This window comes from Salmo trutta, chromosome 27 (assembly GCF_901001165.1).
Source record: "Salmo trutta chromosome 27, fSalTru1.1, whole genome shotgun sequence".
NCBI classification, from domain to species: domain Eukaryota; kingdom Metazoa; phylum Chordata; class Actinopteri; order Salmoniformes; family Salmonidae; genus Salmo; species Salmo trutta.
The window spans coordinates 46,123,555-46,149,191 of record NC_042983.1 but is presented as its reverse complement, the minus strand read 5'-3'; the positions used below and the strand labels follow the sequence as shown (position 1 = coordinate 46,149,191).

Genomic DNA, 25,637 nt, shown 5'->3' with positions numbered 1-25,637 from the left:
GGGCTGGGAGGGCACGACACTAGGGCTGGGAGGGCACGACACTAGGGCTGGGAGGGCTGGGAGGGCCCGACACTAGGGCAGGGAGGGCACAACACTCGGCAGAGAAATGGAGTGTTTTTCCTGAAGAGAAAGACAGGATATAAGTGGGGTTAAAGGTGAGGGGCTAGGGTTATTAAGGTGAGGGAGGGGCTAGGGTTATTAAGGTGAGGGAGGGGCTAGCGTTATTAAGGTGAGGGAGGGGCTAGCGTTATTAAGGTGAGGGAGGGGCTAGGGTTATTAAGGTGAGGGAGGGGCTAGGGTTATTAAGGTGAGGGAAGGGGTAGGGTTATTAAGGTGAGGGAGGGGCTAGGGTTATTAAGGTGAGGGAAGGGGTAGGGTTATTAAGGTGAGGGAGGGGCTAGCGTTATTAAGGTGAGGGAAGGGGTAGGGTTATTAAGGCGAGGGAGGGGCTAGCGTTATTAAGGTGAGGGAAGGGGTAGGGTTATTAAGGTGAGGGAGGGGCTAGCATTGTTAAGGTGAGGGAGGGGCTAGCATTGTTAAGGTGAGGGAGGGGCTAGCGTTGTTAAGGTGAGGGAGGGGCTAGCGTTGTTAAGGTGAGGGAGGGGCTAGCGTTATTAAGGTGGGGGAGGGGCTAACGTTATTAAGGTGAGGGAGGGGCTAGGGTTATTAAGGTGAGGGAGGGGCTAGTGTTATTATGGTGAGGGAGGGGCTAGCGTTATTAAGGTGAGGGAGAGGGGCTAGCGTTGTTAAGGTGAGGGAGGGGCTAGCGTTGTTAAGGTGAGGGAGGGGCTAGCGTTGTTAAGGTGAGGGAGGGGCTAGCATTGTTAAGGTGAGGGAGGGGCTAGCGTTGTTAAGGTGAGGGAGGGGCTAGCGTTGTTAAGGTGAGGGAGGGGCTGGTGTTGTTAAGGTGAGGGGCTAGCGTTGTTAAGGTGAGGGAGGGGCTAGCGTTGTTAAGGTGAGGGAGGGGGCTAGCGTTGTTAAGGTGAGGGAGGGGCTGGCGTTGTTAAGGTGAGGGAGGGGCTGGCGTTGTTAAGGTGAGGGGCTAGCGTTGTTAAGGTGAGGGAGGGGCTAGCGTTGTTAAGGTGAGGGGCTAGCGTTGTTAAGGTGAGGGAGGGGCTGGCGTTGTTAAGGTGAGGGGCTAGCGTTGTTAAGGTGAGGGAGGGGCTAGCGTTGTTAAGGTGAGGGAGGGGCTAGCGTTGTTAAGGTGAGGGAGGGGCTGGCGTTGTTAAGGTGAGGGAGGGGCTGGCGTTGTTAAGGTGAGGGGCTAGCGTTGTTAAGGTGAGGGAGGGGCTAGCGTTGTTAAGGTGAGGGGCTAGCGTTGTTAAGGTGAGGGAGGGGCTGGCGTTGTTAAGGTGAGGGGCTAGCGTTGTTAAGGTGAGGGAGGGGCTAGCGTTGTTAAGGTGAGGGAGGGGCTAGCGTTATTATGGTGAGGGAGGGGCTAGCGTTGTTAAGGTGAGGGAGGGGCTAGCGTTATTATGGTGAGGGAGGGGCTAGCATTGTTAAGGTGAGGGAGCGGCTAGCGTTGTTAAGGTGAGGGAGGGGCTAGCGTTATTATGGTGAGGGAGGGGCTAGCGTTGTTAAGGTGAGGGAGGGGCTAGCGTTATTAAGGTGAGGGAGGGGCTAGCGTTGTTAAGGTGAGGGGGGCCTAGCGTTATTAAGGTGAGGGAGGGGCTAGCGTTATTAAGGTGAGGGAGGGGCTAGCGTTATTAAGGTGAGGGAGGGGCTAGCGTTATTAAGGTGAGGGAGGGGCTAGCGTTATTAAGGTGAGGGAGGGGCTAGCGTTATTAAGGTGAGGGAGGGGCTAGCGTTATTAAAAGAGGAACGCACCCTTCTGCCGTCTTGCTGCTTTGACCATCCTTAAGATACATGGAGAAATCTATCACCCCGACCTGCACAGGAAATACAACACCGACTTACTTGTATGACCACCCCCGGTCTGAAGAGCATAACAGAATAACTGCTGCTACACTGATGAAAACATTGTCAGACAGAGAATAGACTTTATTTACAATACCAGCTGGTTAAACGCTCAACTGTACTGTAAATGTGTACTGGGGGCTACTGTAAATGTGTACTGGGGCTACTGTAAATGTGTACTGGGGGCCACTGTAAATGTGTACTGGGGGCCACTGTAAATGCGTACTGGGGGCCACTGTAAATGCGAACTGGGGGCAACTGTAAATGCGTACTGGGGGCCACTGTAAATGCGTACTGGGGGCTACTGTAAATGCGTACTGGGGGCCACTGTAAATGCGTACTGGGGGCCACTGTAAATGTGTACTGGGGCCACTGTAAATGCGTACTGGGGCCACTGTAAATGTGTACTGGGGGCCACTGTAAATGTGTACTGGGGGCCACTGTAAATGCGTACTGGGGGCCACTGTAAATGTGTACTTGGGGCCACTGTAAATGTGTACTTGGGGCCACTGTAAATGCGTACTGGGGGCCACTGTAAATGTGTACTGGGGGCCACTGTAAATGCGTACTGGGGGCTACTGTAAATGTGTACTGGGGGCCACTGTAAATGTGTACTGGGGGCCACTGTAAATGTGTACTGGGGGCCACTGTAAATGTGTACTGGGGGCCACTGTAAATGTGTACTGGGGGCCACTGTAAATTATGTACTGGGGCCACTGTAAATGTGTACTGGGGGCCACTGTAAATGCGTACTGGGGGCCACTGTAAATGTGTACTGGGGCCACTGTAAATGCGTACTGGGGGCTACTGTAAATGCGTACTAGGGGCCACTGTAAATGCGTACTGGGGGCCACTGTAAATGCGTACTGGGGGCCACTGTAAATGCGTACTGGGGGACACTGTAAATGCGTACTGGGGGCCACTGTAAATGCGTACTGGGGGCCACTGTAAATGTATACTGGGGTTCACGGTAAATGCGTACTGGGGGCTACTGTAAATGCGTACTGGGGGCCACTGTAAATGCGTACTGGGGCACACTGTAAATGCGTACTGGGGGCTACTGTAAATGCGTACTGGGGGCCACTGTAAATGTGTACTGGGGCCACTGTAAATGCGTACTGGGGGCCACTGTAAATGTGTACTGGGGGCCACTGTAAATGTGTACTGGGGGCCACTGTAAATGCGTACTGGGGGCCACTGTAAATGTGTACTGGGGGCCACTGTAAATGTGTACTGGGGGCTACATATATATTCTATGGTACTAACCTGTGAGTCCAGGTCTTCTCCCTTCATACAGAGATTAGCATCGATGACGTTCAACCCAACCAGCAGTCCGGCGATCACGGCTCCTTCCTCCTCCATCATGAGAGCGTTGGACTCGTAGAACTCACTGAGCAGGTCCTTTCTGTTGATAATGGTCTTCATGTAGTCTGACAGCTTCTTCTGCATCAGGGCCAATCGCAGCCAGGCCCGCCCTCTTCCTAACGGAGTTCTGGTGATGGACAAGGGGGTTACACCAATCACATAACTCAACTGGTGAACAGGGGATTAGGCCAATTATGTATCAATTATGTAGGGACGGCGTCAGACAGACGGGAACAGGACATTAGGGACGGCGTCAGACGGGAACAGGACATTAGGGACGGCGTCAGACAGACAGGAACAGGACATTAGGGACGGCGTCAGACGGGAACAGGACATTAAGGACGGCGTCAGACGGGAACAGGACATTAGGGACGGCGTCAGACGGGAACAGGACATTAGGGACGGCGTCAGTCAGGCGGGAACAGGACATTAGGGACGGCGTCAGACAGACGGGAACAGGACATTAGGGACGGCGTCAGTCAGACGGGAACAGGACATTAGGGACGGCGTCAGACAGACGGGACATTAGGGACGGCGTCAGTCAGGTGGGAACAGGACATTAGGGACGGCGTCAGACAGACGGGACATTAGGGACGGCGTCAGACAGACGGGAACAGGACATTAGGGACGGCGTCAGACAGGCGGGAACAGGACATTAGGGACGGCGTCAGACAGGCGGGAACAGGACATTAGGGACGGCGTCAGACAGACGGGAACAGGACATTAGGGACGGCGTCAGTCAGGCGGGAACAGGACATTAGGGACGGCGTCAGACGGGAACAGGACATTAGGGACGGCGTCAGTCAGACGGGAACATGACATTAGGGACGGCGTCAGACGGGAACAGGACATTAGGGACGGCGTCAGACAGACGGGACATTAGGGACGGCGTCAGACAGACGGGAACAGGACATTAGGGACGGCGTCAGACAGGCGGGAACAGGACATTAGGGACGGCGTCAGACAGGCGGGAACAGGACATTAGGGACGGCGTCAGACAGACGGGAACAGGACATTAGGGACGGCGTCAGTCAGGCGGGAACAGGGACATTAGGGACGGCGTCAGACGGGAACAGGACATTAGGGACGGCGTCAGTCAGACGGGAACAGGACATTAGGGACGGCGTCAGACGGGAACAGGACATTAGGGACGGCGTCAGACGGGAACAGGACATTAGGGACGGCGTCAGACAGACGGGAACAGGACATTAGGGACGGCGTCAGACAGACGGGAACAGGACATTAGGGGCGGCGTCAGACAGACGGGAACAGGACATTAGGGACGGCGTCAGACAGACGGGAACAGGACATTAGGGACGGCGTCAGTCAGACGGGAAAGGGACATAGGGACGGCGTCAGACAGACGGAGAACAGGACATTCGGGACGGCGTCAGTCAGACGGGAACAGGACATTAGGGGACGGGGTCAGACGGGAACAGGACATTAGGGACGGCGTCAGTCAGACGGGAACAGGACATTAGGGACGGCGTCAGACGGGAACAGGACATTAGGGACGGCGTCAGTCAGACGGGAACAGGACATTAGGGACGGCGTCAGACGAGAACAGGACATTAGGGACGGCGTCAGTCAGACGGGAACAGGACATTAGGGACGGCGTCAGTCAGACGGGAACAGGACATTAGGGACGGCGTCAGACAGACGGGAACAGGACATTAGGGACGGCGTCAGACGAGAACAGGACATTAGGGACGGCGTCAGACGGGAACAGGACATTAGGGACGGCGTCAGACGAGAACAGGACATTAGGGACGGCGTCAGACGGGAACGGGACATTAGGGACGGCGTCAGACGAGAACAGGACATTAGGGACGGCGTCAGACGGGAACAGGACATTAGGGACGGCGTCAGTCAGACGGGAACAGGACATTAGGGACGGCGTCAGACGGGAACAGGACATTAGGGACGGCGTCAGACTGGAACAGGACATTAGGGACGGCGTCAGACGAGAACAGGACATTAGGGACGGCGTCAGACGGGAACAGGGCATTAGGGACGGCGTCAGACGGGAACAGGACATTAGGGACGGCGTCAGACAGACGGGAACAGGACATTAGGGACGGCGTCAGTCAGACGGGAACAGGACATTAGGGACGGCGTCAGACGGGAACAGGACATTAGGGACGGCGTCAGACAGACGGGAACAGGACATTAGGGACGGCGTCAGTCAGACGGGAACAGGACATTAGGGACGGCGTCAGACGGGAACAGGACATTAGGGACGGCGTCAGTCAGGCGGGAACAGGACATTAGGGACGGCGTCAGACGGGAACAGGACATTAGGGACGGCGTCAGTCAGGCGGGAACAGGACATTAGGGACGGCGTCAGACGGGAACAGGACATTAGGGACGGCATCATACGGGAACAGGACATTAGGGACGGCGTCAGTCAGACGGGAACAGGACATTAGGGACGGCGTCAGTCAGACGGGAACAGGTCATTAGGGACGGCGTCAGACGGGAACAGGACATTAGGGACGGCGTCAGACAGACGGGAACAGGTCATTAGGGACGGCGTCAGACAGGAACAGGACATTAGGGACGGCGTCAGACGGGAACATGACATTAGGGACGGCGTCAGTCAGACGGGAACAGGTCATTAGGGACGGCGTCAGACAGGAACAGGACATTAGGGACGGCGTCAGACGGGAACAGGACATTAGGGACGGCGTCAGTCAGACGGGAACAGGACATTAGGGACGGCGTCAGACAGACGAGAACAGGACATTAGGGACGGCGTCAGTCAGATGGGAACAGGACATTAGGGACGGCGTCAGACAGACGGGAACAGGACATTAGGGACGGCGTCAGACGGGAACAGGACATTAGGGAGGACGGCGTCAGTCAGGCGAAAGTCTTACTTGAGTCCTGGCAGGTCTTTGACGCTGGCAGTGATCTCTCCAGCCTCGGGGGTGAGTTTCTCCACCAGCTCCAAGGCCCCCCAGAAAGACTTGTTCTGCCCCAGGAACGACTTCTTGGCTGAGGGGGGCGGTAGAGGGAACGTTAGGCCAACAATACTACACAACACCAATGCTAAGATCATCTTGACAGGGCATTTCTAAGCATCCTGAATGTACAGAAATCACTAGCTTATAAACCTGTCACACTTACATCATTATAATCAGATTCAGAGGGTTTAATAGTCACATGTACAGGGATGCAGGTGTGATTGCAGGGTACAGTGAAACTTTTAGGTTCCTGAGCTCCAACATACAGAACTAGTGAAACGAAATAATGACAAATGGTAATAAAACTATAGAATAATTACACTATATACATATAACAACTGTAGCAGGGATGAATAATTACATTTGGGGTAGAGGCAAAGTAAAGACCATAGGGGGAGTAGCAGGGAGGAAGGGGGAGCAGGTAGCTGACTAGTGGGGGCTATTCAGCAGCCTGATGGTCTGAGGGTAGAAACTATTGGCCAGTCCTTCCAGTTTTTCCCATGATGCTCTTTTGCTGCCCCTGTCTGAGTGATTGACGATGGGAGAACAGGGCATGGCTTGGTGGCTGGGGTCCATAATGCTCCTTTGCTGCTCCGTCTGAGTGATTGAAGATGGGAGAACCGGGCATGGCTTGGTGGCTGGGGTCCCTGATGATCTTCTTGGCCTTCCTGCGACACCTGGTGTTGTAGGTGTCCTGTAGGGCAGGCAGTGGGCACCCAATAGTGCGTTAGGCTGCCCGCATCACACTCTGAAGCGCCTTGCGGTCCGCGGCTGAGTTGCCGTAACAGGCTGGGATGCAGACCGACAGTATGCTCTCGAAGGTACTCCTGTAGAACACAAAGCCTTCTGGGACATGCCCAATTTCTTCAGCATATTGAAGAGTCGATGTTGTGCCTTCCCTAGGGCGCCCGTGTGGTTAGACCATTTCATATTCTCTGAGGTGTACGCTGAGGAATTTGAAGTTATTGACCGTCTCCATGGAGGCCCCGTTGATGAGCATGGGGGTGTATCCAGCCTGATTCCTCCTGAAGTCCACAACTTTTATTATCATTTTTAAATTTCACCTTTATTTAACCAGGTATTTATATATTATATATACAGTGGGGGAAAAAAGTATTTGATCCCCTGCTGATTTTGTACGTTTGCCCACTGATAAAGAAAGGATCAGTCTATAATTTTAATGGTAGGTTTATTTGAACAGAAAAACGCATGTCAAAAATGTTATAAATTGATTTACATAATTAGATTGCCAAATCTGTTTTGTTTCCTGAGGGGGAATAGGCTTTGTTGCACCCTCTTCAAGAACGTTTTGGTGTGTTTGGACCATTTTAGTTTGTTGTTGATGTGGACACCAAGGAACTTGAAGCTCTCAACCTGCTCCACTACAGCCCTGTCGATAAAACGGTCCTCCTTTTCCTGTAATCCACAATCATCTCCTTAGTCTTGGTTACGTTGAGGGATAGGTTGTTATTCTGGCACCACCCGGCCAGGTCTCTGACCCCCTCCCTATAGGCTGTCTCGTCGTTGATCAGGCCTACCACTGTTGTGTCGTCTGCAAACTTAATGATGGTGTTGTAGTTGTGGGTGAACAGGGAGTACAGGAGGGGACTGAGCATGCACCTGAGGGGCTCCAGTGTTGAGGATCAGCGTGGCAGATGTGTTGTTACCTACCCTTACCACCTGGGGGCGGCCCGTCAGGAAGTCCAGGATCTAGTTGCAGAGGAAGGTGTTTAGACCCAGGGTCCTTAGATTAGTGATGAGCTTTGAGGGCACTATGGTGATGAACGCTGAGATGTAGTCAATGAACAGCATTCTCACATAGGTGTTCCTTTTGTCCAGGTAGGAAAGGGCAATGTGGAGTGCAATAGAGATTGCAACATCTGTGGATATGTTTGGGCGGTATGCAAATTGGAGTGGGTCTAGGGTTTCTGGGATAATGGTGTTGATGTGAGCCATTATCAGCCTTTCAAATCACTTCATGGCTACGGACCTGAGGGCTACGGGTCTGTAGTCATTTAGGCAGGTTGCCTTTGTGTTCTTAGGCACATTGACTATGGCGGTCTGCTTGAAACATGTTGGTATTACAGACTCAATCAGGGACATGAAAATGTCAGTGAAGACACCTGCCAGTTGGTCAGCACATGCCCGGAGTACACGTCCTGGTAATCCGTCTGGCCCCACAGCCTTGTGTATGTTGACCTGTTTAAAGGTCTTACTCACGTCGGCTACGGAGAGCTTGATCACACAGTCGTCCGGAACAGCTGATGCTGTCACAGTTGTCATTGGTGAAATAGGACCAAGGCGCAGCGGAAGTATGGATACTCATATTTTTTAATGTTCAAAAGAAGGAGTAGAGCATCCACTTGAAACAAACAAACAAAACAACAAACAATACTCACAACAGCAACAGTGTGGCAGGCTCGTCCAAACGCAGTGCACACAACAATTCCCCACAAACCCAAAAGGCAAAGTAGGCCACTTATGTGTGACTCCCAATCAGCCACAACCCTCTACAGCTGTGCCTGATTGGAAGTCACACGGCCAAAATTAATGAACCAACAAAACACACAGACTCTACTGCCACGTCCTGACCCAACTACACCCTCTACTGGTCAGGACGTGACAGTACCCCCCCCCTTAAAGGTGCTAACCCCGGAAGCACCTTTAAAACAAAAAAACAAAAACAACCCCAAACAACAAAACAAAATTTCCCCTCTACTAAAGGGAGGGAAGGGAGGGTGGCTGCCGTCAACGACGGCACTGTGCTACACCCCCCCTCCCCAACCCACCTATATCAGGAGGTGGCTCCGGTTCTGGCCTTTTCCGGCAGTCGGGCCACTCTGGCAGTTCGGGGAAGTCTGGCCAGTCTGGCAGCTCGGGGCAGTCTGGCAACTCGGGACAGTCTGGGCAGTCTGGCAACTCGGGGCAGTCTGGGCAGTCCGGCAACTCGGGGCAGTCTGGGCAGTCCGGCAACTCGGGGCAGTCTGGGCAGTCCGGCAACTCGGGGCAGTCTGGGCAGTCCGGCAACTCGGGGCAGTCTGGGCAGTCCGGCAACTCGGGGCAGTCTGGGCAGTCCGGCAACTCGGGGCAGTCTGGGCAGTCCGGCAACTCGGGGCAGTCTGGGCAGTCCGGCAACTCGGGGCAGTCTGGGCAGTCCGGCAACTCGGGGCAGTCTGGGCAGTCCGGCAGTTCGGGGCAGTCTGGCCACTCCGGCAGTTCGGGGCAGTCTGGCCACTCCGGCAGTTCGGGGCAGTCTGGCCACTCCGGCAGTTCGGGGCAGTCTGGCCACTCCGGCAGTTCGGGGCAGTCTGGCCACTCCGGCAGTTCGGGGCAGTCTGGCCACTCCGGCAGTTCGGGGCAGTCTGGCCACTCCGGCAGTTCGGGGCAGTCTGGCCACTCCGGCAGTTCGGGGCAGTCTGGCCACTCCGGCAGTTCGGCGCAGTCTGGCCACTCCGGCAGTTCGGCGCAGTCTGGCCACTCCGGCAGTTCGGCGCAGTCTGGCCACTCCGGCAGTTCGGCGCAGTCTGGCCACTCCGGCAGTTCAGCGCAGTCTGGCCACTCCGGCAGTTCGGCGCAGTCTGACCTCTCTGGCGACTGTTGACTGGCGGGCAGCTCTGACGACTGTTGACTGGCGGGCAGCTCTTACGACTGTTGACTGGCGGGCAGCTCTGACGACTGTTGACTGGCGGGCAGCTCTGACGACTGTTGACTGGCGGGCAGCTCTGACGACTGTTGACTGGCGGGCAGCTCTGGTGATGGTTGACTGGCGGGCAGCTCTGACGACTGTTGACTGGCGGGCAGCTCTGACGACCGTTGACTGGCGGGCAGCTCTGACGACTGTTGACTGGCGGGCAGCTCTGTCGACTGTTGACTGGCGGGCCGCACTGACGACTGTTGACTGACGAGGCTGGGTTCACGCACTTGAAGCCTGGTGCGTGGTGCTGGTACTGGGCGTACCCGATTGTGACCATGCACCTCCATGCTAGTGCGGGGAGCTGGCCTGGGGCTCCATTCTCGCCCCGCAACACTCCCCTTGTGCCCCCCCCTAAAAAATTATTGGGGGTGCCTCTCGGTCTCCCTTACCTCGCCAGCCTTCTTCCGCTGCTTGGTCGTGTGTTGGTGGGGAATTCTGTCACAGTTGTCATTGGTGAAATAGGACCAAGGCGCAGCGGAAGTATGGATACTCATATTTTTTAATGTTCAAAAGAAGGAGTAGAGCATCCACTTGAAACAAACAAACAAAACAACAAACAATACTCACAACAGCAACAGTGTGGCAGGCTCGTCCAAACGCAGTGCACACAACAATTCCCCACAAACCCAAAAGGCAAAGTAGGCCACTTATGTGTGACTCCCAATCAGCCACAACCCTCTACAGCTGTGCCTGATTGGAAGTCACACGGCCAAAATTAATGAACCAACAAAACACACAGACTCTACTGCCACGTCCTGACCCAACTACACCCTCTACTGGTCAGGACGTGACAGATGCTCTCATGCATGCCTCAGTGTTGCTTGCCTTGAAGCGAGCATAGAAGTGATTTCACTCGTCTGGTAGGCTCGTGTCACTGGGCAGCTCACGGCTGTGCTTCCCTTTGTAGTCTGTAATAGTTTGCAAGCCCTGCCACATAAGACGAGCGTCTGAGCCGGTGTAGTATGATTCAATCTTAGCCCTGTATTGACGCTTTGCCTGTTTGATGGTTCGTCGCAGGGCATAGCAGGATGTCTCGTAAGCTTCCGGGTTAGAGTCCCGCACCTTGAAGGCGGCAGCTCTACCCTTTAGCTCAGTGCGAATGTTGCCTGTAATCCATGGCTTCTGGTTGGGGTATGTACGTACAGTCACTGTGGGGACGACGTCCTCGATGCACTTATTGATAAAGCCAGTGACTGATGTGGTGTACTCCTCAATGCCATCGGAAGAATCCCGGAACATGTTCCAGTCTGTGATAGCAAAACAGTCCTGTAGTTTAGCATCTGCTTCATCTGACCACTTTTTTATAGACCGAGTCACTGGTGCTTCCTACTTTAATTTTTGCTTGTAAGCAGGAATCAAGAGGATAGAGTTGTGGTCAGATTTACCAAATGGAGGGCGAGGGAGAGCTTTGTACGCGTCTCTGTGTGTGGAGTACAGGCGATCTAGAATTTTTTCCCCTCAGATTGCACATTTAACATGTTGATAGAAATTTGGTAGAACTGATTTAAGTTTCCCTGCATTAAAGTCTCCGGCCACTAGGAGCGCTGCCTCTGGGTGAGTGGTTTCCTGTTTGATTATTTCCTTATACAGCTGACTGAGTGCGGTCGTAGTGCCACCATCTGTCTGTGGTGGTAAATAAACAGCCACAAAAAGTATACCTGAAAACTCTCTAGGTAAGTAGTGTGGCCTGCAATTTATCACAATATAATCTACTTCAGGCGAGCAAAATCTAGAGACTTCCTTAGATTTCGTGCACCAGCTATTGTTTACAAATATGCACAGACCGCCCCCCCCTTCGCCTTACCGGAGTGTGCTGTTCTATCCTGCCGGTGCAGCGTATATCCCGCTAGCTGAATATCCATGTTGTCATTCAGCCACGATTCCGTGAAACATAGGATATTACAGTTTTTGATGTCTCGTTGGTAGGATATTCGTGATCGTACCTCGTCTAATTTATTGTCCAATGATTGCACGTTAGCGAGTAATATTGACGGTAACGGCAGCTTTCCCACTCGCCTTCTCTGGATCCTAACGAGGCATCCCGCTCGGTGTCCTCTGTGCCTGCGTCTCTTCCTCTTGCAAATAACTGGGATGTTGGCCTTGTCGGGTGTTTGGAGAACGTCCTGCTTATTGAAGAAAACATATTTGTCTAATCCGAAGTGAGTGATCGCTGTCCTGATATCCAGAAGCTGTTTTTTGCCGTAAGATACTGTTGCAGAAATATTATGTACAAAATAAGTTACAAATAATGTGAAAATAACCACATAGTAGCCCAATTGGTTGGGCGCCCGTAAGACTGCTGCCATTTCTTCCACCGCCATTTTAATTTCATCTGGTGACGGAGTCGGCGTGTTCATTGATGTTAATCTCCTGAGGCGACCAGGAACTTATTTCAGTTCAAAACAGTAATAGAGCCAGAATTCTGATTGGTCGGACGAACGCTGTACAGATCTGACCACCAGCACTTCCCTCTTGAGTCTTTGTTTTGTAGGCAGGGAGAAGCAAGATGGAGTCATGGTCGGATTTGCCGAAAGAAGGACGAGAGAGGGCCTTATACCCCGTGTCCAAAAGGCGTGTAGCAATGGTCAAGAGTAGAATTTCCACGAGTAATACAGTCGATGTGTTGGTAATAATTTGGGAGCACGGATCTTAAATTATTATTATCAAAGAATGAGGATTCAATAAACAAGCCTACATCTATACAAACATGTCCCAGATCTGTTTTGGCAACCAACTCCTATGGTCAATGTCAAGTTTGGTGAAACAAGACCACACAAACAGATCTGGGACGAGGTAAGAACAAACAATAACATAGGTAGGTAGTACTTTTGAGTACTCTGTACTTTTGAGTCCGTGTTTGAGGCAGTGCTCCATGACAACGAAGAACTGCTGTAGAGGAGCGTAGTCCGAGTCCAGGGTTCTGCCCAGGTTCAGGGCCGACTCAATCAGACCCTTGATGCTCAGCTTAGCCATGTTCATCAGGTTCAACCGCTCAATGGCTATAGGGTCCTTAGGATCTGGACAGAGGGATAGAGGGAGAGAGTAAAGGAAGAAATAGAGGGGCAGGCGGAAAAGATAAAGGAGAGAGGGAAGAGGGAGAAAGAAGAGATGTCAACAAACAAACCCTGGTACAATATAGTCACCATGTCAGCAACACTAGTTGAAGGCAGCAGCAAATCAAAACTGAGAATGGAGAGGAAGAAGGAAGTCTTCCAACAGACAGAGGGAGGATGTAGCAACAAGTCAGCGCATTTTTGTGACAAATTGGACAAAATCATTGCATATCGCCATGCAAAATGTCAGAATTGGAGAACCAAAATCAAGCATTTTTGCAGGTCAATAACAAAAAAAACTCCCTGTGAAATCCTGGAGGGACTGGTTCTTTCTTCAGCAAGACACACTACTGTTATTTGCATCCATGTCTTATAATAGTGAGACATCAAGGAAGGTCACTGACTAATCTGACTGCAAAAACTGGCAAAGAATATCACATCCACCTCTTCACATTCCAACCGGGTCTCATTACCACTAACCAGACTGTCTTCAAGGCTGTGACATGGTCCCGCCCTCGAGAGAGCCTACTGGATGTCAATATAAATATCAAGCAACTACAATATACAGTTGAAGTCAGAAATGTACATACACTCAGGTTGGAGTCATTAAAACTCGTTTTTCAACCACTCCACACATTTCTTGTTAACAAACTATAGTTTTGGCAAGTCGGTTAGAACATCTACTTTGTGCATGACACAAGTAATTTTTCAATCAGTTGTTTACAGACAGATTATTTCACTTATAATTCACTGTACCACAATTCCAGTGGGTCAGAAGTTTACATACACTAAGTTGAGTGTGTTTCATTTGGTGACCTCAGAGAGGACAGGAAACACACATGACTATATCTCTGAATGTGTAAATTTCTCAATGATGGGGGTTTACAACTAATTATTATATAAAATTAACGAGTAAAGATGAAACTATTTGAAATGATGTAAAAAAGTTTAAAGTTTAACTAAGTCATTGGCCACGCCCCCGTGAGATTTAACTAGTCAGTGGCCACGCCCCCGTGAGATTTAACTAGTCAGCGGCCATGCCCCCGTGAGATTTAACTAGTCATTGGCCACGCCCCCGTGAGATTTAACTAGTCAGCGGCCACGCCCCCGTGAGATTTAACTAGTCATTGGCCACGCCCCTGTGAGATTTAACTAGTAATTGGCCACGCCCCCGTGAGATTTAACTAGTCAGCGGCCACGCCCCCGTGAGATTTAACTAGTCAGCGGCCACGCCCCCGTGAGATTTAACTAGTCAGCGGCCACGCCCCCGTGAGATTTAACTAGTAATTGGCCACGCCCCCGTGAGATTTAACTAGTCAGCGGCCACGCCCCCGTGAGATTTAACTAGTCAGCGGCCACGCCCCCGTGAGATTTAACTAGTCAGCGGCCACGCCCCCGTGAGATTTAACTAGTCAGCGGCCACGCCCCCGTGAGATTTAACTAGTCAGCGGCCACGCCCCCGTGAGATTTAACTAGTCAGCGGCCACGCCCCCGTGAGATTTAACTAAGTCATTGGCCACGCCCCCGTGAGCACAGACATGATCTGGCACCATAGAACCTCCTTTTCTGTTACGAATAAAACCCCCTCCTGAGGAAATCCTCTTCAGACCACACGTACCTCGATGGACACCGAGGGGGCACAGGTTGTCTACTGTTACGAATAAAACCCCCACCTGAAGAAATCCTCTTCTGACCACGCCTACCTCGATGGCACAGGTTGAGGTTAGACCACAAAAACCCCAGTATAAGCTAAGGTTGTAATGGTTGTTGAATTCCTAACCAAACCACGTGGAGCATTGGCTAGACGGCGGGAAATGGTTAAACTCTGAGACTATTGATCCCTACAGAATAAGAGCAAATCTTAGATACTAATTACTAGTCTGCAGCTAGAAATGATGTCAACTTGGGACGAGAATACAGACAACCAACCGCCGAAACATCTATTCTATGAGAACATTTCTGAATGGTACTCTGAAGTATTCATTCTAACCATGAAGACTTCAGGGAAGCAGAGAGACGCTCGGTCGAACTCTCCAACAGCAGGACTGACGATTCCAACAGAGATCACGACGACACACTGGGCGTAAATATATATTGATTGCAATTATTCCCAAATGAGTGAGCGTTCATGTGTAAAGGATTAGTATTTAAATTAATATAATTATCAACGGTGTAGTGAGTCCTTTTGTTTTTTCCGCCCTTTTTAGTCCACACCCACTTCCCTTTTTCCACCAAGCCGTCATATCGGCTTAGCCCACTAGGGGACCTCCTCATTTCCTTGTAACTATAACTGTTGTTTGTTTGTGCATTTCTATGGTTATTTAGTTAGTTAGTAAATAAATGATTAAGCCAATTGGTGTATGGCTGATTCATAGTGAAGGCTGGGTTCGTGCAGATAACCAACAACTTACGAAGTTTGGAATGAGAGACTAAAGTGAGGTAAAGAATAATTCATTAATTAGAAGACTAATTGATCAGATATTAAAATATCTGAAGTTATATTAGGAAATGTATAACTTTGTAATCTGAAGATTTTCCTTAGTGGATATATTGAAGAAACATCTCAAGACATCAGTCAGGAAGTTAAAGCTTGGTTGCAAATGGGTCTTCCAAATGGACAATGACCCCAAGCATACTTCCAAAGTTGTGGCAAAATGGCTTAAGGACAACAAAGTCAAGGTATTGGAGTGGCCATCACAAAGCCCTGACCTCAATCCTATAGAAAATGTGGGCAGAACTGAAAAAAGCTTGTGCGAGCAAGGAGGCCTACAAACCTGACTCAGTTACACCAGCTCTGTCAGGAGGAATGGGCCAAAATTCACCCAACTTATTGTGGGAAGCTTGTGGAAGGCTACCCGAAATGTTTGAACCAAGTTCAACAATTTAAAGGTAATGCTACCAAATACTAATTGAGTGTATGTAAACTTCTGACTCACTGGAAATGTGATGAAAGAAATTAAAGCTGAAATAAATCACTCTACACTATTATTCTGACATTTCACATTCTTAAAATTAAGTGGTGATCCTAACTGACCTAAAACAGGGAATTTTTACTTGGATTAAATGTCAGGAATTGTGAAAAACTGAGTTTAAATGTATTTGGCTAAGGTGTATGTAAACTTCCAACTTCTACTGTATTATATCTCCAATTTCGATCTTGCCTCATCACTGCAACTCTCCAATGGGCTCGGGAGGCGAAGTTCGAGTCATGCGTCCTCCGAAACATGACCCATCAAAACCGTGCTTCTTAACACCCGCCCGCTTAACCCGGAAGCCAGCCGAACCAATGTGTCGGAGGAAATACCATTCAACTGATGACCAAAATCAGCCTGCAGGCACCTGGCCCGCCACAAGGAGTCGCAAGAGTGCGATGAGCCAAGTAAAGCCCCGCTGCCAAACCCTCAGCTAATCCGGACAACGCTGGGCCAAACGTGTGCCACCCTATGGGACTCCCGGTTGTGACACAGCCTGGGATCGAACCCGGTTCTGTAGTGACGCCACAAGTACGGCGATGCATTTCCATAGACCGCTGCGCCACTCAGGAGACCTGAAACAGTATGGTTTCATCTCTGACCAATCACACTGCTAACTTCTCTCTTTAGAAATGAAACTGCTCTCCAATACTACTTCGTAGCAAACCAACCACAGAAACATTATGGTCGCTGCTTACACAAAGTGCAAATAATTTACTATACTGAACAAAAATAAGCACAACATGCAACAATTTAAACTATTTTACTGAGTTACAATTCATGTAAGGAAATCAATCAACTGAAATAAATTAATTAGGCCCTAATCTATAGTTTTTCACATGACTGGGCATGGGTGAAGCCATGGGAGGACAAAGGCCAAACAACTTGGGAAACTAGCCAATCAGAATGATTCCTTCCCCACAAAAGGGCTTTATTACAGACAGAAATACTCCTTAGCACCCCGCCCCCAATGACAATCCCAATGGTGAAGAAGCCGAATGTGGAGGTCCTGAACAGGAGTGGTTACACATGGTCTGCGTTTGTGAGATCAATTAGACATACTGCACAATTCTCTAAAACGATGTTGGAGGCGGCTTATGGTAGAGAAATACATATTAAATTATCTGGCAACATCTCTGGTGGACATTGCTGCAGTCAGCAAGCCAAATGCACACTCCCTCAAAACTTCAGACATCTGTGACATTGAGTTGTGTGACAAAACTGCACATTTTTGAGTGGTCTTTTATTGTCCCCAGCACAAGGTGCACCTGTGTAATGATCATGCTGTTTAATCAGCTTCTTGATATGCCACACCTGGCAGGTGGATGGATTATCTTGGGCAAAGGAGAAACGCTCACTAACAGGGAGGTAAACAAATTTGTGCACAAAATTTGAGAGAAATAAGCTTTTTGTTCGTATGGAACCTTTCTGGGATCTTATTTCATCTTATTGCATGAAACATGGGACCAACACTTTACATGTTGCGTTTATATTTTTGTTGAGTGTAGATAGGCTATAGGATAACTGCAGAGCAGCACACCTGTAAACTATTTACAGATCCTATGAACAGGAAAGTTCTGGTGCATTTTTCCAGAGCCAGTGGATGGAAGAGGTTTTGCAGCTTTGTGGAGAGGCAGTGAGGTTAAACTGGCACGGAGCACTGAGCTCCACCCAACAGGCCTAGCAGCAGCAGTGTATTTGCCAGGAAACCAGGAAACAAAAGGGAATGAAGCAACAGAACAGGTTCCTGGAATATCAACCACACAGAAGAGGGGAGTCAGAAAGAGTCTGAAGGTGGCAAAATGGAAGGAGCAGCAGTCATGTTGAGGTATTGTGTTGCACAAGCCAATCCATGCTGTAGATTGGATGGCCACACAGCCACAGGGCAATCCATGCTTTAGATTGGATGATGGCCACACAGCCACAGGCCAATCCACGCTGTAGATTGGATGATGGCCACACAGCCACAGGCCAATCCATGCTGTAGATTGGATGATGGCCACACAGCCACAGGCCAATCCACGCTGTAGATTGGATGATGGCCACACAGCCACAGGCCAATCCATGCTGTAGATTGGATGATGGCCACACAGCCACAGGCCAATCCATGCTTTAGATTGGATGATGGCCACACAGCCACAGGCCAATCCATGCTGTAGATTGGATGATGGCCACACAGCCACAGGCCAATCCATGCTTTAGATTGGATGATGGCCACACAGCCACAGGCCAATCCACGCTGTAGATTGGATGATGGCCACACAGCCACAGGCCAATCCATGCTGTAGATTGGATGATGGCCACACAGCCAGCCAGGGTGGGTAAATTGAATCGATGGCCACGCCAAACCCACCAGTGTGGCAAAATAACTTTGAGATCACCGCAAAGCAGGGACACACAACCTATTAGAGATTCGATCCCTTCCCCTTGGGCCTAACCTTTGGAAGCAATATGGTGAAAGCGCCACCACTATAATGCTTATATCTAAAAACATTGAAGGGTTAAGTCCAAGGGGAAGGGAGTGAACTGGGACCAGATGTCAAGGTGGTGAGAAATGAGTCCAGGAGGATGATGGTGCAGGTTTGGGAGGATTAAGAGGTACTTCACCAAATCTATGAAATCCTCCTGAGTCTTTGTTTGCGATGGAAAAGAAAGAAAGAGAAGAGAGGGATACTGTCGTCATGCATACTAATACCATGTGTGGTAACCAAAGTAACATCAAGGAATGTAAACAAGGACATAGGCCTCAATGTTAAGACTTCCTTGAACTAAAATAGCACTACCTAGCCAAACGATTACCTTATAATAGTCTATGGGCTGAAAATACACAGTGACATGATTTATTTTGTATCATTCAAGGTTGACAGGAATATTAGGCTACATCATACAGGGCAGCTTCCTGCTTTACAAACATCAACAACAAAAAAATGGAATCCAAAATCTGTCAAGACTCGATTCAATTATCACACCACAGCTGTAAAAGGTTATGAAAGACGATCATTCTTCTCATTTCTGTCTGCTAATAAGGCTGATCGTATACAGAGTAGCACATTATTGAATATTAAATGAACGCTACAAATATACATTTCTACATTGTAGAATAATAGTGAAGACATCAAAACTATGAAACACATATGGAATCATGTAGTAACCAAAAAAGTGTTAAACAAATGAAAATATATTTGAGAAGAAAGATTCTTCAAAAGTAGCCACCCTTGATGACAGCTTTGGAAAATATTACAAAAATAAAGAGAATTGGATGAAAAACTGAAAAATGCACAAAATTTCTCGTGAATTTTCAACATAGAAATGTACCAAAAATAATTGACAGAAACTCGTTACAAATGGAGTCATCCATAATTGACCAAAATATATATTTTGAAAGAGGAAGCAACATTTTCGGTCTCCTCCATTTTCACTAACTACGGATTTCTTTCCTAATAATAATATAAAATGAACACATTTACTAGGTATTTTGTAGTCATGTTGCGTGAGTTGGAACCGCTGTTTTTCTGGATAAAACGCGCCAAATAAATGGACATTTTGGAGTTATAACGGTGGCATTAATCGAACAAAAAGGACCATTTGTGATGTTTATGGGACATATTGGAGTGCCAACAGAATAAGTTATTTTTATTTAACTAGATCAACGGGTTAGAAATCTAGGGGATAAAAACAAAAAGTGTGTCAATGTAGGCCGATGACTCAAGTTTTCTTAAATCCGTAATCTGGATCCCTGCACATCTCATTGAAGATCTTAATCACTTTTCTAGCCTCTCTGGATTAAAACCTAATTATGACAAGTGTACCATATTACGTATTGGATCGTTAAAGGACACAGTGTTTACATTACCTTGTAGTTTACCAATAAAATGGGTGGATGGTGAAGTAGACATACTTGGTATTCATATCTCAAAAATTAGTAATGAACTTACCACCATCAATTTCAATAGAAAGTTTGCTTACATTTTTTTTTTATTCTGCCACCATGGAGAAGTAAATACTTGTCTATTTTTGCAGTTTACCAACTATGGTGCTCGGCTCATTGCAGCGGGCCGGGCGCCTGCAGTCGTCACTTGAATTCCTCAGACACTTTGGTGCTGCTGGCTTCCAGGTTAAGCGGGCGTTAAGAAGCGCTGTTTCAAAGGACGCATGACTCGACCATCGTCTCCTGAGCCCGTTGGGGAGTTGCAGCAATGAGACAAGATCACAAAATTGGGGAGAAAAAGTGTGTAATTTTTTGTATTTTTTTTTATGAAATAAAATTCACTTCACTTAAAATGAACCTTACAAATAGCAATGTTGGGCGATTTGGAAAGCCATAGCCAGTCAATAAATAATCTAATAATACTCGTAGGAAAGGTTATCTTTAGCTCACAATCTGTGGACACTATAGGATTAGACCGGTTCAAAACGTAAGTAAAACATGACAGAACAATATGGAAACCAAACGAGGGTGGTCTATGGTGATAGGTGGGATGGGCTGCCTATGTTCAGTAATGTATTATTGTTATGTGATTGCTGTATATAAACAGTACCATGTGTGTAAAATGTGTATGCAAAATGTATGTATACACTACTGGTCAACAGTTTTTCTTAATTTTTTACTATTTTCTACATTGTAGAATAATAGTGAAGACATCAAAACTATGGAATCATGTAGTAACCAAAAAAAGTGATAACAAATCAAAATATATTTTTAATTATTCTAAGTAGCCACCATTGATACAGCTTTGCACACTCTTGGCATTCTGTCAACCAACTTCATGAGGTTGTCACCTGGAATGCATTTCAATTAACAGGTGTGCCTTGTTAAAAGTTAATTTGTGGAATTTCTTTCCATCTTGATGCGTTTGAGCCAATCAGTTGTGTTGTGACAAGGTCGGGGGTATACAGAAGACAGCCCTATTTGGTAAAAGACCAAGTCTATATTATGGCAAGAACAGCTCAAATAAGCAAAAAGAAATGACAGTCCATCATTACTTTAATAAAGACATGAAGGTCAGTCAATCCGGAACATTTCAAGAACTTTGAAAGTTTCTTCAAGTGCAGTTGCTAAAACCATCAAGCGCAATGATGAAACTGGCTCTCATGAGAACCGCCACAGGTAAGGAAGACCCAGAGTTACCTCTGCTGCAGAGGATAAGTTCATTAGAGTTACCAGCCTCAGAAATTGCAGCCCAAATAAATGCTTCACAGAGTTCAAGTAACAGACACATCTCAACATCAACTGTTCAGAGGAGACTGTGTGAATCAGACCTTCATGGTCGAATTGCTGCAAAGAAACCACTACTAAAGGACACCAATAAGAAGAAGAGACTTGCTTGGGCCAAGAAACATGAGCAATGGACATTAGACTGGTGGAAATCTGTCCTTTGGTCTGATGAGTCCAAATTAGAGATTTTTGGTTCCAACCACTGTGTCTTTGTGAGACTCAGAGTAGGTGAACGGATGATCTCAGCATGTGTGGTTCCCACCGTGAAGCATGGAGGAGGTGGTGTGATGGTGTGGGGGTGCTTTGCTGGTGACACAGTCTGTGATTTATTTAGAATTCAAGGCACACTTAACCAGCATGGCTACCACACCATTCTGCAGCGATACGCCAACCCATCTGGTTTGTGCTTAGTGGGACTATCATTTGATTTTCAACACGACAATGACCCAACACACCTCCAGGCTGTGTAAGGGCTATTTGACCAAGAAGGTGCTGCATCAGATCACCTGGCCTCCACAATCCCCTGACCTCAACCAAATTGAGATGGTTTGGGATTTGTCAGACCGCAGAGTGAAGAGTAAAGGAAAAGCAGCCAACAAGTGCTCAGCATATGTGGGAACTCCTTCAAGACTGTTGGAAAAGCATTCCAGGTGAAGCTTGTTGAGAGAGTGTGCAAAGCTGTCAAGGCTAAGGGTGGCTATTTGAAGAATCTCAAATATAAAATATATTTTGATTTGTTTAACACTTTTTTGGTTACTACATGATTCCATATGTGTCATTTCATTGTAGAATACTAGTGAACACATCAACTATGTAGAAAATTGTAAAAAAATAAAATAAAAACCCTTCAATGAGTAAGTGTGTCCTAACTTTTGACCGGTAGTGTATGTAGCAGAAAACCTGTAAAAAACAAGAGTCTTGTGTCTTCCGAAGGGTTAATAAAAAAAATTGGTTATTGTAAATTACTGTTGTGCTGCTTGTGGCACTCAACTTGAACATTTATCTCACATAGAACAAAAAGCTACACTGAACAAAAAATATCAATGCAACAATTTCTAAGATATTACTGAGTTACAATTCATAAGGAAAATCTGTGAATTTAAATAAACAAATTAGGCTCTAAATCTATGGATTTCACATGACTGGGAATACAGATATGCATCTTTTGGTCACAGATATCTTTAAAAAAAAAATCAGGTGTTTGGATCAGAAAACCGGTCAGTATCTGGCGTGCACCATTTGCCTCATGCAGTGCGACACATCTTCTCAGAGTTGATTGTGGTCTGTGGAATCCCAACGGATGTGCAAAGTTGCTGGATATCAGCGAGAACTGGACCATGCTGTCGTACACGTCGATCCAGAGCATCTCAAACAGTTGAAACCGGGATTTATCTTTGAACAGCACACCTATCCAGTGTGCCAATGGCCATCGAGGTGAGCATTTTGTCCACTGAAGTCAGTTACGATGCTGAACTACAGTCAGGTCAAGACGACGAACTTCCCTAGGACGGTTTCTGACAGTTTGTGCAGAAATTCTTCAGTTGTGGAAACCCACAGTTTCATCAGCTGTCCTGGTGGATGGTCTCAGATGATCCCACAGTTTCATCAGCTGTCTGGGTGGCTGGTCTCAGATGAACCCAGTTTCATCAGCTGTCTGGGTGGCTGGTCTCAGATGATCCCACAGTTTCATCAGCTGTCCTGGTGGCTGGTCTCAGATGAACCCAGTTTCATCAGCTGTCTGGGTGGCTGGTCTCAGATGAACCCAGTTTCATCAGCTGTCCTGGTGGCTGGTCTCAGATGAACCCACAGTGTCATCAGCTGTCTGGGTGGAGGGTCTCAGATGAACCCAGTTTCGTCAGCTGTCTGGGTGGCTGGTCTCAGATAAACCCAATTTCGTCAGCTGTCTGGGTGGCTGGTCTCAGATAAACCCAATTTCGTCAGCTGTCTGGGTGGCTGGTCTCAGATGAACCCAGTTTCGTCAGCTGTCCTGGTGGCTGGTCTCAGATGAACCCACAGTGTCATCAGCTGTCTGGGTGGAGGGTCTCAGATGAACCCAGTTTCGTCAGCTGTCCTGGTGGCTGGTCTTAGATGAACCCAGTTTCGTCAGCTGTCTGGGTGGCTGGTCTCAGATGAACCCGCAGGTGAAGAAACTGGATGTGGAGGTCCTGGGCTGGCTTGGTTACACGTGGTCTGGTTTGGACATCATTGTAAATAAGAATTTGTTCTTAACTGACTTGCCTAGTTAAAGAAAGATTAAATAAATAAACAGATCTGTCGTCAGCATGCCAACTGCACAGTCCCTCAAAACTTAAGACATCTGTGAAATTGTATTGTGTGACAAAACTTCACATTTTAGAGTGGCCTTTTATTGTCCCCAGCACAAGGTGCACCTGTGTAATGATCATGCTGTTTAATCAGATTCTTGATATGCCACACCTGTCAGGTGGATGGATTATCTTGGCAAAAGGAGAAATATTCACTAACAAGGATGTAAACAAATTTGTGCACAACATTTGAGAGAAATAAGCTTTTTGTGCATATGGAACATTTCTGGGATATTTTATTTCAGCTCATGAAACTTTACATGTTACGTTTATATTTTTATTCAGTATAAAAGTTAATATTTCAACTATTCCATGGTGTTGTCTGATTTATCTAGTCATTACTCCTTTTGTTTTGTAGAGGAGAAGCAGAACGGGGACTGTTCTAGCATCTTCACAGTGTGCTGTGGCGTAGTGCCACTGCTAAATGACCGCATTGAAAACGCGGGTCTGCTCCGTTACTATATGGAGGCAGGATGGAGAGAGGATATCCTGAGTGTCTACATCTCAGCCCTCCTCCCTGCAAGACACTCGTGTAATCATCGAGTTAAATCAGTGGGTTACCAAGCGCCGAGAACCAATGACGTAACTACATTACCACAACATCCTCCTGATCTCCATCCACCCACCCTCCTAGACTAGGTCAGCCTCAACATCCTCCTGAACAGGGCTTCATCCACCCACCCTCCTAGACTAGGTCAGCCTCAACATCCTCCTGAACAGGGCTTCATCCACCCACCCTCCTAGACTAGGTCAGCCTCAACATCCTCCTGAACAGGGCTTCATCCACCCACCCTCCTAGACTAGGTCAGCCTCAACATCCTCCTGAACAGGGCTTCATCCACCCACCCTCCTAGACTAGGTCAGCCTCAACATCCTCCTGAACAGGGCTTCATCCACCCACCCTCCTAGACTAGGTCAGCCTCAGCCCCCATCTGTACCTTCGTGGGCCGGCTCTGGGTCTGGGGTGAGGGAGATGTCGTTGAGCTCCCTGAGACAGAGCCATTCTCCGTCCACCGACACGCGGAAGTTACACAGGTAGATGGTCTCCCGGGCCGCCTGCGTGATCTTGTCGGTGGTGGGAGTCGGGGCGTCGGTCTGGGCCATCAGCTCTGCCATGATGACTCAGCGAATAGAGGTCTGAGAGACAAAACGGAAGCGACGCAGCTCTCTCCAGAAAGACGGGGCAACGCAAAAGCCAGTCTCTATGTGGTGAAAACAAAAAGGGAGAGAGAAAAGAGGAGGCTTGATGGATGCTGGGTTTGTTATTCCTTCCCCTTCACGCTCTCCTCCCTTTACAGATGAGTAAGGAAAAAAAGCCACCATGTGTCTGTCTCAACAAAGGCTGCAGCCCTGCCCTCTCCTCTGTGCGTCTCTGCAGCGCGGTGCGGTCTGGGTACTGGGATAACAACACTCTCCTCTGATGGGCTCTGCCCTCTCCTCTCGCTCGGCTAGCTCAGATAGAGTAGGCTGTGAGCAGGCAGTGAATCGCTGCTCCTATGATAGACACCAAGATGGCAGCCTGATAATGAGCTTGCTGGGTAACAGATCAGCCTCACGTGACCAGATGGTGCATGCGTAAAAAAAAAAAAAATAGCTTTGTTGCAGGGAGGGCTTCATGTTTCTTCCTGGCATCAGCCAGATTTCCTGGTTGGGAAGGAATATTAATCAAAACACTGATCTGAGAACGACCAATCAACAGTCACTACAACTCCCCTGTATAAAAGCACATTAACTATTTGTTCAATTTAGCCTACAACATCTAATGTTTTTAGGACAAGTATTGAAACATCGGTATCTCTTGGTAATTCGTTAAGTGAAATAAGTTGTTCTCAATGACTTAGCTAGTTAAATAAAAATAACACATGCACTGTTGTAGACTGCAGGAAATGTACATGTCACACTGATGTAACAACTGAGTAATAATACTATAATAATAATAATGACAATAATGAACCCAGATCTGTGAGTCACAAAACAATTAGCCTGCTGAGCAAAAGTCTAGGCATTAAGCTCATTTACAGCATTTCCAGTTCTTTATTATACCTCATAGTGCTGCCACACCATCCAGTTCTTTATTATACCTCATAGTGCTGCCACACCATTCAGTTCTTTATTATACCTCATAGTGCTG

The 25,637-nt window shown here is 48.2% G+C and overlaps 1 protein-coding gene across 1 annotated transcript in view; it reads right to left on the bottom strand.

Annotated features, from left to right (window-relative positions):
- Positions 1 to 25,012, bottom strand: part of LOC115165119 (protein RUFY3) — a 49,580-nt gene extending 24,568 nt beyond the window's left edge. Inside the window, exons 1-6 of the mRNA XM_029718152.1 lie at positions 24,445 to 25,012; positions 18,575 to 18,598; positions 12,786 to 12,959; positions 6,162 to 6,279; positions 3,184 to 3,409; positions 1,828 to 1,889 (exon numbers count right to left, since the gene is read on the bottom strand). Coding sequence (XP_029574012.1) covers positions 1,828 to 1,889; positions 3,184 to 3,409; positions 6,162 to 6,279; positions 12,786 to 12,959; positions 18,575 to 18,598; positions 24,445 to 24,622 — 782 coding nt within the window. The 5' untranslated portion in view covers positions 24,623 to 25,012. The remainder of the gene's footprint in view (positions 1 to 1,827; positions 1,890 to 3,183; positions 3,410 to 6,161; positions 6,280 to 12,785; positions 12,960 to 18,574; positions 18,599 to 24,444) is intronic.
- Between the last annotated feature and the right edge of the window lie 625 nt (positions 25,013 to 25,637).